We start from the raw sequence: 20,531 nt of genomic DNA, 5'->3' as shown, positions 1-20,531 counted from the left end.
TGATTTTAAATTATGCATAGCAGGTCTGTTTTTGCCTTTTAACATCCCTTCCTCGTTTTGTGCCCATCTATGTATCCAGATCTTTTTCTGACCCTAATTATTATCTATAGGTATGATATATACTATTAATAAATAATTTTTGAAGCATTACTACTCTCTCTCGCCTCAGTTTGACATGCTAATTAAGTAGCTCTGCAGCTGGGTTTGACCCTTGTCTAAGATATTCCTGGCCTTTCCTTGCATATGGACGTTTTGTGTCTAATATACAACTAGAAATAGCAGTGGAGCATTCCTAACCAAACTAGATGTTTCTTCACCACCAGAGAACTAACTAGCCTTAAAGATGGAATGAGGAATCCTGACTTGCCTCAGAGAAGCCAAAAATGGATAGTAAGCCATAACATATAAAAACGGTGATGTAAGGAAAAAGACAGCACACAGATGGTTAATATAGGGTTAAACAAAGTGAGGCCCTGCTAGCTAGATACAAAAAGGATTGAAAAGATTACTGGTTGTAGCCAGTGAAAACCCTGAAAAAATACCTGTTAATCATAAATGCCTTAAGATCTTCCTCCCACTATATCAGGAACTCTTGTTCAAATACAAACTGCTAATCAGACTGGGAGTAAAGAAAACTCCCTTCTTGCTGGGAATAAATCATCCTCAAACAATAGCACAGATAGAATGCTTATTCCCATGCAAGAAACCAAAGAGAATCTTCTCAAACAATAAACCAGGAACAGACTTTTAACAGGTTAAGCAGAAACACCCATAAGTACAATCCAGCCTAAACCAAGCCCAGACAAAGAGAAAAAACCCTCACAAGGAAAAATCACTGAGATTGCACAATTCCCATTAATTGCAAACAAAAAGACAGAAAAATGAATGAGAACGAATTTATCTCAGGAAGAAAAAACAAAATACTTATCAGGCATAGATAGCTGCAGACTCTGGATGACATAGGAACAAAACTGATGTAAAGGAACAGAAAAACTGCTGTAGAAATCATTCCTGGGGAATCCAAAAAGGAGCAGGAAAAAGCAAACACCAATCCTACATGGAAATGCAAAAAAAGCCTAAAGGCAGGAGGACAAACCTCAGGACATCTTTTCCTGGAGTAGAAACAGTTACCACCGGCAATGGTTAGACAGAAAATGCCTTCCTATATTCCCCCAGGCTGGACTTTATTGGCTTTCCTGGAACATCACTCATCCTCCACACCTTTCTAAGTGACAGATGCAGAATCAGACTCAATACCAGCACTAGCCACCAGAGGGAGCCCAGAAACACTCCCAGGAACCGCACCATCCCTGATGATATTTATAACAGCGGTCCGTGTGACACGTGCTGCCGGCTGAAAACTGACATGTCGCCGTGTGAAGCAGACTGACACACGTGTACTCTATACGAACACATGGTCTGTGTCAAAACACGGACATGTGAGCAAACACATTGAATTGAATGGGTCAACGTGTCAGTACGTGTGGAAACGAACAACACACATGCCTTAAACTCGGATGTATGAATGAGGCCTAAGAAAGACAAAACCACACTTTTACTTTTTTTAAACATTCAGGTTAAATATTTATTAACCTTTTGGGTTCACAAACAGCACTGTAGATGTTCAGTAATACAATGAATCATTAAAAATATGAATTGCCTAGTAATGTGCACACAGTGTAACTGTTTTCAAAGTCCATAGGGAATTCTTGTAAACAGCAATGGATGGCAGATGGGCAATTTTTAGGGTATGTGCAAGAGGAGTCTTTTAGACGATGTTCTTCTGACACTGCACTGGATAAGTTTCTGTCTTTTTCCGGAGGATTCACTATTTAAGAAAAAGTGAAGATGAATCAAGGGTGAGAGAGAGAAGGCCCCATCCCTTACTTTGTACAAAGACTACCCTATTATGATATATTACATCTAAATCAAACACCTGAAAGAAAATGCAAAGCACAAGATTCTCACATTTATTTAATGTGAACGTTTTGGACTCTATTATTTAGAAAACCTTCACCTTCAAACCAGCTCCTTTTAATCTATCCACACCTATCAGTCAGTTTATTTAAAGTCTAGGGATTAAGAGGCCAACTTTAATATGGAATGCATTGCTGACAAACTGATACTGCCATCTGTTCCTCCACCAGGTGCACATTGTTCCCATGAAACATATCATTGTTGCTTCACAAGAAATGTAATAAGAAGAAATACGTCCATGCATATTTGATACACAGATTTCATCAATCTTGAAACTTTTTAGAGGAAAGCAGTTTTTGAAGTTATAGAAATTGCAAACAACAATGAAGAGAAGAATCATCACAAGATAAAAAAACAAATTAAATCTAATGAAACAATCTTAGATGGAAATTTAAGATCTTGCATATAATATATGGTATGCAATAGTGAGTTTGTAACCACTAAATAACAATGAAAATATAAAGTTTAAGTTGTTTTGAGCTAATCTGGCTAACAGAAAAATGGGAATTTAGAAATTATATACAATAACATCTTCGTAACTAAAGGTGTATGTGTATGGGCTCCGGAGCTGTATTAAACAGCCAGCATCTGCTTATAACCACAGTGATTAAAGCTTGTGCTAATCGCTGCTGTTTAAATTCACAAAATGTCCCAATACAAGATTTTATTACAACAAATTATTAAAATTTACACGTAACCGTGCAAAAATCACACAAAAACATATATAAACAGACAGTGCAATCCTTATTTCATAGTATATATAGGGTTCAGCTGATTATTCCATAGAGATACAATAACATATGGAAAAAATCCACCCTTTTAAATCCAGCCTTCCAACATATACTGTAGACTTTAACATCCATGACAACCAATATAGACAAAAAGATGAAGATTATGTAGATATTGGTTATCCAGCAGCCAATACCCCAGAAGGCAGGGTTGAACAGAAACCGGATTTACACTATAATGGTAATATTCACATGAGGACATAAGATGTACACATAATTAGTAAGGAGATCCACAATAAGCAATACTTAACATCATATATTATAGAAAGTCCTTTACATATATCTTGTATATACTAGGTGAAACCACCGTAATCCAGAAATCAGCGTCTCTGTGGAATTCTCCACCATTGGTAGTCCACTTGCTGAATGGATTTACTGTATGAAAAAGGTCCTCTTTATGTAAAAATAGCAAATAACTGCCCGCCTCGACGCGTTTCCTTGTTAATGCGGGTCATCAGGAGGCTATAAAAATAACATCTGATCCATAAATAGACCATCCTACATGTATTATATCTATGAATTACAAGAAGTTTGAACAGATAACTAGGGATGATCGAATACCTTATTATTCGCTTCACCGAATATCCGCCGAATACCTCGCAGCTATTCGAATATTTGCGAATATTCGACCCCCCAATGCAAGTCTATGGGAAACCAGAATAATATCATGTTGGACCCATCAGTGAGCTGTGGTGACTGGGGAAGAGGCTGAAATGGATGGGAAAAGGCAGAAACAGTATGGGCACAGCCTGTAGAATGTGCCTGACTGCATTTCTGCCCCCTCCCGATTCATCCAAGATGACAGGACGCACACTAATGCGCCGCCCGCATTCACCCACTTCCTCTGATTTCTGCCTCATGTGCCATGACACATGCAACAGAAAACTCCTCCCCGGGTCAAGCTAAGTCACCCCCCAAACACCCCCCGGTGTTTCCCGGTGTTCCCCCAATGTTTCTACTTTTTTGCAGCGTTGATTCCCCGTGTACCTCCCCTTTCACAATAAATGCTAGGCGCATGCGCAGAACACAACTGTCAGCTCAGCTTCCTGTGTTCAGTGTGAGCTGCGCTGGCTGCACTCACACTGCTGCTGTGAACCGGGGAGGGTAGGTGCAGATTCTTTGCACCCACACTCCTCACAAGGAAGGTCTGCACTCCTAGAAAATGGGGGACACGTTCCCTGAGCGTGCCCCCATATTCTAGAAGGTCCACAGTCATAATGGGACTTCCAAAATGTATTACAGGGTATTTTTTCTTTACAATAAATTGGTGAAAAGGGGAATGTTTTGGGGAGTATTTTTTCAAATATTTTTTTTTTTTGTCGTCTATTTTTTTTTCTACTTTTATTACTGACGGTTGGTGATGTTGGGTATCTGATAGATGCCATGATATCACCAACTGCTGGGCTTGATGTCAGGTGACATTACACATCTGGTATCAATCCCATTTATTACCCCATTTGCCACTGCACCAGGGCACGGGATGAGCTGGGGCGAAGCGTCAGGATTGGCGCATCTAATAGATGCGCCACTTCTGGTGCGGATGCGGCCTACTATTTTTAGGCTGGGAAGAGCCAATAACTATGGACCTTCCCACCCTGAGAATACCAGATCACAGCTGTCCGCTTTACCTTGGCTGGTGAACCAATTTGGGTGGAATCCCATTTTTTTTTATTATTTATTTATAAATAATTATAAAGAGCAAGGGGCCCTCCAAATTGGATCCCCAACCAAGGTAAAGTTGCCAGCTGTGGTCTACAGGCTGCAGCCATCTGCTTTACCCTAGCTGGCTATCAAAAATGGGGGGGACCCCACATCGCTTTTTTTTTTAATTATTTTTTTGGGCTAAATACAAGGGTAGGTACCCTTTAGTGCCACATGAAAGTCACTAAAGAGTGCCAGCTTAGAACATGCAGGGAGGTGGGTCATTATTCACAGTATGTGTTTGACATCGGTCTGCCTGTCTATCTATCCTTTTTTATCTATCCATTATCTATCTATCTATTTATCTATCTATCTATCTATCAGTCTATCTATCCATCTATCTATCCCTCTATCTTTCTATCCATCTATCTATCTCTCTATACCTCTATCTATCCCTCTATCTATCCCTCTATCTATCCCTCTATCTATCCATTATCTGTCTATCTATCCATTATCAATCTATCTATCCCTCTATCTATCTATCTATCTCTCTATCCATCTATCTATCCATTATCTATCTATCTATCTGTCCCTCTATCTATCCATCTATCTGTCCCTCTATCTATCAATCAAATCAAATAAGCTTTATTGGCAGGACCAAATACAAATTAGTATTTGGGTGGGGACTGTAGGAAGGATGGATGGGGCACATCCAGGGTGCGGACTGTGGGGGCACTTCTAGGGTGGGGGCTATAGAAGTCCATGGCTTATGATGGGGCATATCCAGGGTGGGGACTGTAGTAACAGTGGATGGGGCATATCCAGGGTGGGGATTGGGAGGCCACATCTGGGATGGGGGCTATAGGAGTCCATGACTTATCATAGTTCTCTTTCTCGAAGTCTATGACATTCGCTCACATACCGCGCTGCTATCTCCACTGCGCTCTCTTCTTCCCCCAGCAGGATATATATTTTCTCTTCCTCCTTCATGGAGCTGAAATCCGGGAAGAGATGGGAGAGTCTCCTGAAGTGAGTGCCCCTCACTGCTGAGTGCTTGGTGCAGTGTAGCAGGAAGTGGGTTTCATCCTCCAGGGCCTCCAGGTCACAGTGTTGGCACAGTCTGTCCTCCCTGGGCTTGTAGCTCTGCTTGTGTCGGCCGGATTCGATGGCTAGACTGTGGGCACTGAGTCTATATCGGCTCAGGGTTCTGCGGTTTCTGGGGTCTGGGAGTTTTTCCAGATATGGGGCCAGTCTGTAGTCTCTCTGTAGTCTCTGATACGTGGTCAGTTTCTGTGAGGTGTTGATGTCGGTCCTCCAGTTATTGACATACCTCTCCTGGCCCTTGTCTACCATCTTCCTGATTCTGGTTCTTGTCAGGCTGCTGTGATTAGTTATTTTGTCCAGTTGGGTTTGGGAGGGCTGTGCCAGGGGTACCTGGTTCATCTGGACCACGTATATATATCAGAGCTTTGTGGTGATGGGAGCTTGGATTGCTACTCTGTAGATGAGCCTGAAATGATAGTGACCTCTTCAGAGCTGCTAGGTGTAGGGGGAATCTGCCCAACTCGGCTCGACAGGCACTGTTGGAAGTGCTTCGATGGACCTGGAGAAGGTGCTTACATAATTCCAGGTGAAATTTTGGAATCCCACCTTAACCAATCTGGGTAAGTGTGAGGGCCCCAGACTTCGCTGCCGTACAGGAGGATTGGGGCGATGATGGAATCGAAGATTTTTAGCCAGACTCTCACTGGTGGCTTCAGATGATACAATTTCCTTCGGATGGCATAAAAGGTTTTGTGATGCCCTGGGCAAGCCAGGGGTCACAGGTCATCACACCACCACACCCTACATCCCAGTTAGGAACAACAAGGCTACTAAAATCCTTGTTGCCTTCCTCCAGGGGCTGATGTTCACACCAGGGGGTGGGCCAGGCGGTTGGCTCCACCCACCGAGGAGTTCACAGCCCTGGAGGTGGGAGAAACCAGGCAGAACAGTGAGGGAAGTGGAGGAGTAAACAGTGGAGTGGTAGAGGAGCTAAGTGAAGTGAAAGTGAAGTAGTAGTGGAGCAAAGAAGAAAAGAGTAAAAGTGAGAGTAGAAAAGCCTGAAGTTGGTCCAGCTGTGTGCAGGACAGAGTCAGCAAGGTCAGCAACGGCGGTGACAGTCTGGAGGGGGACTGCTCGGAGGTTGCTGGAAGGACCGCGGTAGTGGCCCGGCAGTCTGGAGCAGTATACAAAGAACAGTCAGCACCAAGGCAGGGGCCTCTCGGACCCCGGCAAGGCTAGGAGTCGCCGTAAATTTGCCAAATCCGTCAGTGAAGGGGACGTCTGTCTCCAAACAACCAAGTCCCGATTGAAGGCAACAGTCCGACCGTTACAGAGAGACACCGCCACTGCCAGGGCATCAGTTTCTCAGGGCCAGCGCCTGCGGGCAAAGTAGGGCTCCTCCGGCCCATATCCAAGCCGGGGAGCGGGTTACCGGTGGGAACCCATCGCTACCAACACAGAAACATTAGGTGCAGGACAAAGGGACATCACCGTCACCTACTGGGAGAGCAAGTGCAGCCGTCCGTGGGAACCGTCTTTCCAGCCGTGTGGTTAACCGAAAAACTGTGTCAACGTCTCAGGCTGAGTACCACAGTGCCGCAAGGCACAGCGCTGCCCCCGCGTCCCTGCACCCCACCAAGCCCTGCATCTCCCAACTCATCACTGGGCCCCGGGATCACCAACCCCTACCCACGGAGGGGCAACACAACAACTGGCTGCTCCATACCTTCCTTCCCGGGATCCCCACACAGAGCAGCGGTGGTGTCCACAATCACCACAACCGTGGGTGGCGTCACGGACAATAACCAATCCCTATACCCAAAACCCCCTTTCACTCATGGGCGAGGAGCGCCGCTAGAGTCCCCGGGATCCGGCCCATCGCTCGAGCCACCGAGCAGCAGCAGGCCGCAGCAGCCGCGGCAGCCGGACCCGAGCAGCAGTGGGAGAGCGCGGCGTCCCCTATCTATCCATCTATCCTTGATCTATCTATCCCTTTATCTATCCCTCCATCTATTATCTATCTATCCATCATCCATCTATCTATCCATTATCTATCTATCTATCTATCTATCTATCCATTATCTATCTATGCATTATCTATCCCTCTATCTATCCATTATCTATCTATCTATCCCTCTATCTATCCATTATCTATCTATCTATCTATCTATCTCTATCCATTATCTATCTCTCTATCCCTCTATCTATCCATTATCTATCTATCTATCCCTCTATCTATCCATTATCTATCCATGTATCTATCCATTATCTATCTATCCATCCATCCATCCCTCTATCTATCCATTATCTATCTAACCATCCCTCTATCTATCCATTATACATCTATCTCTCTATCCCTCTATCTATCCCTCTATGTATCTCTCTATCTATCCCTCTATCTATCCATTATCTGTCTATCTATCCATTATCAATCTATCTATCCCTCTATCTATCTATCTATCTATCTCTCTATCCATCTATGTATCCATTATCTATCTCTCTATCCCTCTATCTATCCATTATCTATCTATCTGTCCCTCTATCTATCCATCTATCTGTCCCTCTATCTATCAATCTATCTATCCATTATCTATCTATCCATCTATCTATCCATTATCTATCTATCCCTCTATCTATCCATTATCTATCTCTCTATCCCTCTATCTATCCATCCATCTATCCATCCCTCTATCCATCCCTCTATCCATCCCTCTATCCATCCCTCTATCCATCCCTCTATCCCTCTATCTATCCCTCTATCTATCCCTCTATCTATCCCTCTATGTATCTCTCTATCTATCCCTCTATCTATCCATTATCTGTCTATCTATCCATTATCAATGTATCTATCCCTCTATCTATCTATCTATCTCTCTATCCATCTATTTATCCATTATCTATCTCTCTATCCCTCTATCTATCCATTATCTATCTATCTGTCCCTCTATCTATCCATCTATCTGTCCCTCTATCTATCAATCTATCTATCCATTATCTATCTATCTATCCATTATCTATCTATCCCTCTATCTATCTATCCATTATCTATCTCTCTATCCCTCTATCCATCCATCTATCCATCCCTCTATCCATCCCTCTATCCATCCCTCTATCCATCCCTCTATCCCTCTATCCATCCCTCTATCTATCCCTCTATCTATCCCACTATCTATCCCTCTATCTATCTATCTATCTATCTATCCATTATCTATCTATCCATTATCTATCTATCCCTCTATCTATCCATCTATCCATGATCTATCTATCCCTCTATCTATCCCTCCATCCATTATCTATCTATCCATCATCCATCTATCTATCCATTATCTTTCTATCTATCCATTATCTATCTATCCCTCTATCTATCCATTATCTATCTATCCATCTATCCCTCTATCTATCCATTATCTATCTATCTATCTCTATCCATTATCTAGCTATCTCTCTATCCCTCTATCTATCCATTATCTATCCATCTATTTATCCATTATCTATCTATCCATCCATCCATCCCTCTATCTATCCATTATCTATCTATCCCTCTATCTATCCAGTATCTATCTATCTAACCATCCCTCTATCTATCCATTATACATCTATCTCTCTATCCCTCTATCTATCCATCCATCTATCCATCCATCTATCCATCCCTCTATCCATCACTCTATCCATCCCTCTATCCATCCCTCTATCCATCCCTCTATCCCTCTATCCATCCCTCTATCTATCCTTCTATCTATCCCTCTATCTATCCCTCTATCTATCTATCCATTATCCATCTATCTATCACTCTATCTACCCATCTATCCATGATCTATCTATCCCTCCATCTATCCCTCCATCCATTATCTATCTATCCATCATCCATCTATCTATCTATTATCTATCTATCTATCTATCTATCCATTATCTATCTATCTATCCATTATCTATCTATCCCTCTATCTATCCATTATCTATCTATCTATCTATCCATCTATCCCTCTATCTATCCATTATCTATCTATCTCTATCCATTATCTATTTATCTCTCTATCCCTCTATCTATCCATTATCTATCCCTCTATCTATCCATTATCTATCCCTCTATCTATCCATTATCTATCCCTCTATCTATCCATTATCTATCCCTCTATCTATCCATTATCTATCCCTCTATCTATCCAATATCTAGCAATTATCTATCTCTCTATCCCTCTATCTATCCATCTATCTATCCATTATCTATCTATCTATCTATCTATCTATCTATCTATCCCTCTATCTATATATCCCTCTATCTATCTATCTATCCATCAATCTATCCCTCTATCTATCTATCTATCTATCTATCAAATCAAATCGGCTTTATTGGCAGGACCAAAATACAATCAGTATTGCCAAAGCAAGATAGATAGATAGATAGATAGATAGAAAGAGGGATAGATAGATAGATGGATAAAGGGATATATAGATGGATAGATGAATGGATAGCTGGAGGGATAGATGGATGGATAGATGGATGGATAGATAGAGGGATAGATAGATACAGTGCTGGCCAAAAGTATTGGCACCCCTGCAATTCTGTCAGATAATACTCAGTTTCTTCTTGAAAATGATTGCAATCACAAATTCTTTGTTATTATAATCTTCATTTATTTTGCTTGCAATGAAAAAACACAAAAGAGAATGAAACAAAAATCAAATCATTGATCATTTCACACAAAACTCCAAAATGGGCCAGACAAAAGTATTGGCACCCTTAGCCTAATGCGGGCGTCACACGAGACGATCTATCGTGCGATATGTCGTCGGGGTCACGGTTTTCGTGACGCACATCTGGCATCGTTTACAACTTCGTCTCGTGTGACACCTACGAGCGACGCAGATCGTTCGCAAATCATGTATCGTTGACACATCGTTTATTTTTAAAAAGTCCTTTATTTTTCTTTGCGCCAGTTGTTTATCGTACCCGGGGCAGCACACATCGCTCCCTGTGACACCCCGGGAATGATGAACATAGCTTACCTGCGTTCCGCGGTTCCCGCCAGCTATGCGGAAGGAAGGATGTGGGTGTGATGTTTACGCCCCACTCATCTCCGCCCCTCCGCTTCTATTGGCCGGCCGCTGTGTGACGTCGCTGTGACACCGAACGTCCCACCCCCTTCAGGAAGTGGATGTTTGCCGCCCACAGTGACGTCGCTCAGCAGGTAAGTACGTGTTTAATGACTTTGTGCGCCACGGGCAACTAATTGCCTGTGACACACAAATGACGGGGGCGGGTACGATCGCTCGTGCGATCGCACGATAGATCGTACCGTCTGACGCCCGCATAATACTTGGTTGTACAACCTTTAGCCAAAATAACTGCGAACAACCACTTCCGGTAACCATCAATGAGTTTCTTACAATGCTCTGCTGGAATTTTAGACCGTTCTTCTTTGGCAAACTGCTCCAGGTCCCTGAGATTTGAAGGGTGCCTTCTCCAAACTGCCATTTTGAGATCTCTCCACAGGTGTTCTATGGGATTCAGGTCTGGACTCATTGCTGGCCACTTTAGTAGTCTCCAGTGCTTTCTATCAATCCATTTTCTAGTGCTTTTTGAAGTGTGTTTGGGTCATTGTCCTGCTGGATGACCCACGACCTCTCAGGAAGGCCCAGATTTCTCACACTGGGCCCTAGATTATGCTGCAAAATTTGTTGGTAGTCTTCAGACTTCATAATGCCATGCACACGGTCAAGCAGTCCAGTGCCAGAGGCAGCAAAGCAAACCCAAAACATCAGGGAACCTCCGTCATGTTTGACTATAAGAACTGTGTTCTTTTCTTTGAATGCCTCTTTTTTTTCCTGTAAACTCAATGTTGATGGCTTTTCCCAAAAAGCTCTACTTTTGTCTCATCTGACCAGAGAAAAATCTTCCAAAACGTTTTAGGCTTTCTCAGGTACGTTTTGGCAAACTCCAGCCTGGCTTTTTCATGTCTCGGGGTAAGAAGTGGCGTCTTCCTGGGTATCCTACCATACAATCCCTTTTCATTCAGACGCCGACGGATAGTACGGGTTGACACTGTTGTACCCTTGGACTGCAGGGCAGCTTGAACTTGTTTGGATCTTTGTCGAGGTTCTTTATCCACCATCCGCACAATCTTGCGTTGAAATCTCTCGTTAATTTTTCTTTTCCTTCCACATCTAGGGAGGTTAGCCACAGTGCCATGGGCTTTAAACTTCTTGATGACACTGCGCACCGTAGACACAGAAACTTTCAGGTCTTTGGAGATGGACTTGTAGCCTTGAGATTGCTCATGCTTCCTCACAATTTGGATTCTCAACTTCTCAGACAGTTCTTTGGTCTTCTTTCTTTTCTCCATGCTCAATGTGGTACACACAAGGACACAGGACAGAGGTTGAGTCAACTTTAATCCATGTCAACTGGCTGCAAATGTGATTTAGTTATTACCAACAACTGTTAGGTGCCACAGGTAAGTTACAGGTGCTGTTAATTACACAAATTAGAGAAGCATCACATGATTTTTCAAACAGTGCCAATACTTTTATCCACCCCCCTGTAATGCCTGCCTGGATCAACAGACTCAGGTGGGATGTAATGGACAGACTAGAGGGAAGCCACTCACCAAGCAGGACCCCCAAAACCCTGAAACTTTTTAACCCCTATACAGGGATTTGGAATTACACAGGGCCCTGGAGATCACTACCTGTGGAAGGCTGCAGTCCGATGAGAGTAGTCGTCAGGCAGGGTCAAACCAGGAATAGCAGAACAGGGACAGAATTGGCAGGCAAGGACGTAATCAGAAAACGTAGCAGAGGTCAAATCCGGATCGGGCAGCGAGGTACAAAAACAGCAGGCAGAAGGGTAGTCAGAAAACACCCATAAGTCAGCACACAGGAATCACAAAACAGAATAGGGTGGACCAGGAGCCAGGAGATCAGAACTATCTCTGACAGAGTTCAGCAGACAGGAGGGGAACTAAGAAGGGTGTGGTGTCTTCCCACTGGCTGTAGCTGAACACTGGCAACTTCAGCTGGAAGACACACGCCACCCACAGTCAGCCAGTGGTACTGCAGATCCCAAGATAACCCAGCTCATTGGATAATCGGAGCCTGCGCCCACCGGTGCTGCTGGCATCGACTCCTCTCCCATCACCAGCACCATCCACGGCAGGAACACGGCGTCGCCTGGCGATCGGAGCAGAAGTCACTGGACCGGACTCCGGTGGTGATGTAACACCCCCTTTTTATGTTTGGTGTGGAATTATATCCAATTTGGCTTTATGACAATTTTTTTTTTCATTGAAGACAAATTAAATGAAGATAATAATAACAAAGAATTTGTGATTGCAATCATTTTAGATAGATAGATAACGGATAGATAGATAGATAGATAGATAGATAGAGGGATAGATGGATGGATGGATAGATAATGGATAGAGGGATAGATGGATAGATAGATAATGGATAGATAGAGGGATAGATAGATAGATAGATAGATGGATAGATAGATAATAGATAGATAGAGGAAAAGAGGGATAGATAGATAATGGATAGATAGAGGGATAGATGGATAGATCGATAACAGATAGATAGATAAAGGGATAGATGGATGGATAGATAGATAGATGGATAGATAGAAAGATATAGATAGATAGACAAACAGACAGAGATAGATAGAGGTACAGATAGATAGAGGAATAGATAGATAGATAGATAATGAATAGATAGATGGATAGACAGATGGATAGATAGAGGGATAGAGAGATAGATAAATAGACACAGAGATAGATAGAAGGATAGATAGAGGGATAGATAGATAGGTGGATAGATAGTTGGATAGATAGATAGATACATCACAAATAAAAGCTGTAATATCTATGTACAGTTAGGTCCAGAAATATTTGGACAGTGACACAAGTTTTGTTATTTTAGCTGTTTACAAAAACATGTTCAGAAATACAATTATATATATAATATGGGCTGAAAGTGCACACTCCCAGCTGCAATATGAGAGTTTTCACATCCAAATCGGAGAAAGGGTTTAGGAATCATAGCTCTGTAATGCATAGCCTCCTCTTTTTCAAGGGACCAAAAGTAATTGGACAAGGGACTCTAAGGGCTGCAATTAACTCTGAAGGCGTCTCCCTCGTTAACCTGTAATCAATGAAGTAGTTAAAAGGTCTGGGGTTGATTACAGGTGTGTGATTTTGCATTTGGAAGCTGTTGCTGTGACCAGACAACATGCGGTCTAAGGAACTCTCAATTGAGGTGAAGCAGAACATCCTGAGGCTGAAAAAAAAGAAAAAATCCATCAGAGAGATAGCAGACATGCTTGGAGTAGCAAAATCAACAGTCGGGTACATTCTGAGAAAAAAGGAATTGACTGGTGAGCTTGGGAACTCAAAAAGGCCTGGGCGTCCACGGATGACAACAGTGGTGGATGATCGCCGCATACTTTCTTTGGTGAAGAAGAACCCGTTCACAACATCAACTGAAGTCCAGAACACTCTCAGTGAAGTAGGTGTATCTGTCTCTAAGTCAACAGTAAAGAGAAGACTCCATGAAAGTAAATACAAAGGGTTCACATCTAGATGCAAACCATTCATCAATTCCAAAAATAGACAGGCCAGAGTTAAATTTGCTGAAAAACACCTCATGAAGCCAGCTCAGTTCTGGAAAAGTATTCTATGGACAGATGAGACAAAGATCAACCTGTACCAGAATGATGGGAAGAAAAAAGTTTGGAGAAGAAAGGGAACGGCACATGATCCAAGGCACACCACATCCTCTGTAAAACATGGTGGAGGCAATGTGATGGCATGGGCATGCATGGCTTTCAATGGCACTGGGTCACTTGTGTTTATTGATGACATAACAGCAGACAAGAGTAGCCGGATGAATTCTGAAGCGTACCGGGATATACTTTCAGCCCAGATTCAGCCAAATGCCGCAAAGTTGATCGGACGGCGCTTCATAGTACAGATGGACAATGACCCCAAGCATACAGCCAAAGCTACCCAGGAGTTCATGAGTGCAAAAAATTGGAACATTCTGCAATGGCCAAGTCAATCACCAGATCTTAACCCAATTGAGCATGCATTTCACTTGCTCAAATCCAGACTTAAGACGGAAAGACCCACAAACAAGCAAGACCTGAAGGCTGCGGCTCTAAAGGCCTGGCAAAGCATTAAGAAGGAGGAAACCCAGCGTTTGGTGATGTCCATGGGTTCCAGACTTAAGGCAGTGATTGCCTCCAAAGGATTTGCAACAAAATATTGAAAATAAAAATATTTTGTTTGGGTTTGGTTTATTTGTCCAATTACTTTTGACCTCCTAAAATGTGGAGTGTTTGTAAAGAAATGTGTACAATTCCTACAATTTCTATCAGATATTTTTGTTCAAACCTTCAAATTAAACGTTACAATCTCCACTTGAATTCTGTTGTAGAGGTTTCATTTCAAATCCAATGTGGTGGCATGCAGAGCCCAACTCGCGAAAATTGTGTCACTGTCCAAATATTTCTGGACCTAACTGTATGTGTTTCCCTCCCAACAGTATGTGTGATGGAGCAGTGACCCTGCGGGAGCTTGGATCTGAGTTCTCGCAGGGTCACTGCCGGTCAGGGATGTCACTCTGAGTTGTGCTTTACGGCAGCACTGAAGTTCTCACGAGTGGTAATGTGTTGAAATCACCGACTGTGAGAAATGACCTTGAGTTACCCCTGCAGCATCGTTCACGCTCACAGACGTCGCTGAATCAGTGTGGATTACGCCGGACCTGGATATTTGGTGGGGGAGGGGGGGTTAATAAAGTGGTGACAGAAGGGCTTTTTGGTGTTTTATTTCAAATAAAGGATTTTTCGGTGCGTGTTTATTTACTTTACTTACAGATTAGTGATGGCGTGTCATAGATTCTGCCATTATTAATCTTGGACTTAGTGGCAGCTATAAGTTGGTATTAACTCCTTATTAGCCCCAATTGCCACCGTATCACAGCAATCGGGAAGAGCCGGTGACACGCCGGGACTGTCGCATATAATGGATGCGACATTCTCGGGGCAGCAGCAAGCTGATATTCTCGGCTGCGAGAGGGCGGGCCGTATCCATGGCCCTTGCCCGGCCCGCTGCTGTGTGCTTACCTTGGCTGGGTATCATTTGGAGGGGGACCTCACGTCGTTTTAAATTATTTATTTTACTACACGATATAGACCTGCCCACCGGCGGCTGTGATGGGTTACAGTAAGACAGCTGTCACTCAGTGTGTGGGCGTGTTTGACTGCAACCAATCATAGGCACCGGTGGGCTGGGGAAGCAGGGAATACGAGATGGAATAATGTGCGGCCGACATTTTCAAAAGCTGGAGAACCCACCACAGTGTGACAGCCGTGCAACGCCGCACCTTTGATCGGTGAGTAAGAAAGAGAGAGGGAGAGACCGACTGACCAAAATGGCCGCTGGCTTTTTTAACCCCTATGACGCTGTGCGACCAAGCTAATCACAGTAACACCACAACAAAGATGGCTGCGGCGTTACTGTGAGGGCAAGCAACATCAGATGTGTTCATTGGCTGGAAAAAAGGCACTAAGAAGTCCAGAAATGAAAATGAAAGTATCGGAGCAAATACCATATCAGCCGTCAGATAGCTAATACCTCGAATATCCCATTATCCGTCGAATACCGAATACATTCGCTCATCCCTACAGATAACATTTAGATTATATATACAAAGTACCTACCCCAAAATAGATAAGAGCAAACACCAAGTGTGCAGATGCAGAATCCCAAAGTGTGCACCAGCCAGGAGAGCAGATAATCCCTGGTCACAGACAATGCTGCAATAATGTTATAAGGCATCACATAGGAAGGAAACACTATGGGTATGTGCATCAGGAACACGCTATTTATACCTCACCAGTCAAATTAATTGAACACAGTTGTCCCCAATAACCCTAATGGGACTATTAATTCCACTTAGCAACATTCAGGAGCCGCTGGTATAATCACCACTGCGCATGCGTCACCAATTGCATTGTGGAAAAAGTGGGAGTCGTCCCACAACACCGCATCATGTAACGTCCACAAACAAACAGTAGAAGATGAATACATAGATCCATAGAGGGGTCCGGACCCGGGCTCGGCTTACACCCTTGAAAGGGGATATTTACAGGGGAGAAGTTCATGACGCCACCTGCGGGTTGCGGTAATGGGAGTACCACCGCTGCTGGAGGGAGTACCGGGGTAGATGGTGTGGGGCAGCAAGGTGTCTGTCCCTCCGCAGGTAGGGAAGGCCCCGGACTCTGGGGAATTTGGTGGTTAGTTGGGAGGACAGAGTGCAGGGCTCAGGGTACTCACTGTGGTAGTCGTAGTGCTGGATCAGTATTACAAAATAGACGCACACACTGTGGCAAACCAAAGTCTCTGTGTACCGCAGCCACTGCGGGGAGCCCGTCCAGGTGTACGCTCCCACCAGTGTCACTTGATAATCCGGACCTTGCCTCCATGCACAATTTTAGTTGTCTGTTGTGGCCCCTTGGCTTGAAGCTGTTAGGGCCCCGCTACCTATGTGTAGTGTAGCTGTGCTTTTGATGGCTGGCACTTGGGATTTCAGTGGGTTGCTTTATATGTTAAACCCTATCCCCCGCGTTGTGCTGATGCCTTTAATCTCTGAGCTCTTAGGGAAGTTCAGGAAGATACTCTCCCTCCCAGGTTAAATATCAGGACGTTGAATTGGTTCCTGCCCTAGGGTCCTGTACCCCATGGAAGATGCTGTGTTCCTCCCATCTAAACGGATATGCCTTGGTGAGCCTCTCCCTTTCAACCCAGGGAACAAAGAAGGGAAGAATCAAAGATTTCTTTGCATTAAATTTATAGTATGAAACATCAGAAAATTCTTTAAGAACCAATAATACATTTTTTAAAGAACCTTGCACTTCTGAACAGGAAATAATTATATCATCAGCGTACAGTCCTATAACATGCTCAACTTTACCTACTGTCACCCCCACAATGCCCTCATGCATCCGAATGTACTCCGCCAGAGGCTCCACCACCAAAGCAAAAATAACCAGGGATGGGGGGGCACCCCTGACGGTTACCAATTAGAGTTGAGCACGATTCGAGGTTCATGTTCGAGTGATTTTGGGAGGTGTTCTAGATCGAACTAGAACTCGAGCTTTTTGCTAAAATTTCGGCAGGTCGAGTTACGTTCGAGAACGGTTCTATCAGCAAAAAGCCTAGCTAATTACTAGCTGGCTTTTCACTGTAATAGTGTGAGTCACTCTGTGATTCACACTATTATCGAATTTCAGCGTATAGTGTGCGGGGGGGACGGGGTTTAGATCTGTGTTGCTGAGAGAATGCCGATCGCCCTTTTTTTTTTCTTCCCTAAGCGCGCGTGTAGTGGGGCGGGCCAGCATGTCAGCCAATCCCAGACACACACACAGGTAAGTGGACTTTTTGCCAGACAAGCAAAGGCATGTGTCATAGGTTGTGAATGTCACATGTCCTTGCATTATCCCTCACGGCGCCATTATCTGCCTTCTGCGTCTGGGTGACAGTCAACGCTCACGCAGCTCCTGTCGCCGGTCCTGCTGTGTAGGCTATACACACAGTGCTTTACAGAATAGGGACAGAAGTTTATTTCAGCCCTTTTCAGGGCTCATTTTCTCGGGCTCAGAGCCATAGGTGACAGTCAGGTCCATGGAAACGCTGTATACAGCTTCAGATAACAGCGTCCGTGTACCTAAGCTCAGGGAATTCCTTGCTGCATTTCACCATTAGGGGGGATAGAAAGTGAGGCTGCCTTTCCTCTACACTGACCCACAACCCGGCCACTGTACCCTCCTGCCCATTTTTGCAAAGCTATTTTAATAGCAAAGAGTGCTGCCAGTTAGTGCCATCCAAAAAGTGGCTGCTATACTCCATTAGAGTCCTACTTGTGCCAAGCATTTTCCAGCACCTCTGCGTTGTACCCTGCTGCCTTTTTTGCAAAGCTATTTTAATAGCAAAGAGTGCTGCCAGTTAGTGCCATCCAAAAGTGGCTGCTATACTCCATTAGAGTCCTACTTGTGCCAAGCATTTTCCAGCACCTCTGCATTGTACCCTGCTGCCCTTTTTTGCAAAGCTATTTTAATAGCAAAGAGTGCTGCCACTTAGTGCCATCCAAAAAGTGGCTGCTGTACTCCATTAGTGTCCCACTTGTGCCAAGCAAGTCCCACCACCTCTGCATTGTACCCTGCTGCCCTTTTTTGCAAAGCTATTTTAATAGCAAACAGTGCTGCTAGTTGTAGGGCCATAGTTGGGATAGTCAGTGTTGTTTCTTCAGCTGTCAATAAAGCTAGACAACGTCTGCAATCTACACCACCTCTCAATTTTTGCTACCACATTTTAAGTGGCCAATCTTGTCGCTAACAAAATGAGTGGCAAAAGGACAGATGCTGGTGGAAAGGGGAACAGGTGTGTTGTAAAAGGAAAAAAAGTTTGTATCTGTGGGGAAGGTGGGAAAGCTACGTTAACATCTGCTGAAGATAGGCCATCTTCCAGCAAAAGTAAGATGTCTACTACTTTCAGTGGACAATCCGATGTGCTCCCTTGAACAAAACAACTGGAACAAAGGTAGATGATGCACAAAAAAAGCACATGCTTGAATGGATCTCAAGTGCTCCAACAAGTGGCCTCTCCTCCATCTCAACTTCTAAATCCAAAAAACAACAGTCCTCTGAGTTGTCATCACAATCCCACTTGCTTTCTCCCTGTTCTGAAGTCTCCATCCGCCTTGCAGAGCATGGTGTAACAGAGATGGCTGAGTCTGCAGAGCTGTTCAGTCACACTATAGGCTGGGAATCAGAGGTCTGCTCCCAAGCTACAGTGAGTACAGACCAGGAAATGGTCTACAGTGATGCCCAGAAGCTTTGTGACTCAGATTCATGCCCTGATGACCTAGTTTCTGAGCATAATGTAAACCCTCATTCACAAACTGTAACACCTGTTGGTGGAAACAATGAGGAGCATACTGATGACCTGATGACGATGAGACACAGATACCAGATTGTGATGACAATTTAAATTTTCGGTCAGTGCAGGAAGAGGCTAGGTCTGAGGGCAAACACAATGCTTGATGATGAAGTTCTAGATCCCACCTACTGTCAACCCACAGTCAGGCACTCAAGGTCAGCAGAGGTGGTGGAGGAGGATGCAACTGACGACGAAGTTACCTTGCGCCTTCCTGGACAGAGTCGGAGTACTGGTAGCACGTCTATAACTGCATCCTCAGCCACCACTTTGCCTCTGAGCACCAGTCGGGGTGGCTCAGCAGGTCGCATGTCCTCTAAGCCTTGCCTAGCCTGGTCCTTTTTTGTCCTTGCAAAGGATCGCCCAAATCATGTTATCTGTAAAATTTGTCGGGAATTTGTAAGTAGAGGCAAAAACCTCAGCAGTTTGACAACTTCTTCCATGAATCGTCACATGAATAGCTATCATAGGTCCCAGTGGGAAGCTCACTGTGCTGCAATGCGGCCTAGCGTAGCGGGCCAACCACCGCCTGCCCCTTCCAGTGCATCCGCGCGCTCTTCATCTTCTATGACTGTGGTGACAGCTGACATATCTGTTCTTCCACGCAGACCTTCCACCTCTTTAACAACAACAGGCAGTTTGCTTGGCAGGTCTTCAGTTGGTTTGGAAAGGGAAACAAGTGCGGGTGTACAGCTCTCTCAGACATCGATAGCACCAACTTTGGATGAAGGCAACATCATGTCTCCACTAGAGTTGAGCGCGGTTCGAGGTTCTCCAGTTCGCGGCTCGAGTGATTTTGGGGGCTGTTCTAGATCGAACTAGAACTCGAGCTTAGATACGTTCGAGAACGGTTCTAGCAGCAAAAAGACAAGCTAATTACTAGCTGGCTTTCCGCTGTAATAGTGTAAGTCACTCTGTGACTCACACTAGTATGAAATTTCAGCGTATAGTGTGCGGGAACAGCGCATTCACATCACTGCTGTTTGGATAATGGCGATCGCCATTTTTTTTTTTCCTTGTCTTCCTTCCCTAAGCGCGCGCGTGTAGTGGGGCGGGCCAGCATTATAAAAACGGACATTTTCCTCCA

At 44.1% G+C, this 20,531-nt stretch overlaps 1 protein-coding gene across 1 annotated transcript in view; it reads right to left on the bottom strand.

Annotated features, from left to right (window-relative positions):
* Positions 1-1,604: 1,604 nt before the first annotated feature.
* The window catches only part of LOC142295128 (protein unc-93 homolog A-like), a 592,827-nt gene continuing 573,900 nt past the window's right edge, over positions 1,605-20,531 (bottom strand). Inside the window, exon 8 of the mRNA XM_075338196.1 lies at positions 1,605-1,828. Coding sequence (XP_075194311.1) covers positions 1,644-1,828 — 185 coding nt within the window. The 3' untranslated portion in view covers positions 1,605-1,643. The remainder of the gene's footprint in view (positions 1,829-20,531) is intronic.

Source organism: Anomaloglossus baeobatrachus, chromosome 3 (genome assembly GCF_048569485.1).
Source record: "Anomaloglossus baeobatrachus isolate aAnoBae1 chromosome 3, aAnoBae1.hap1, whole genome shotgun sequence".
NCBI classification, from domain to species: domain Eukaryota; kingdom Metazoa; phylum Chordata; class Amphibia; order Anura; family Aromobatidae; genus Anomaloglossus; species Anomaloglossus baeobatrachus.
This window is presented reverse-complemented; position numbering and strand designations above follow the sequence as displayed.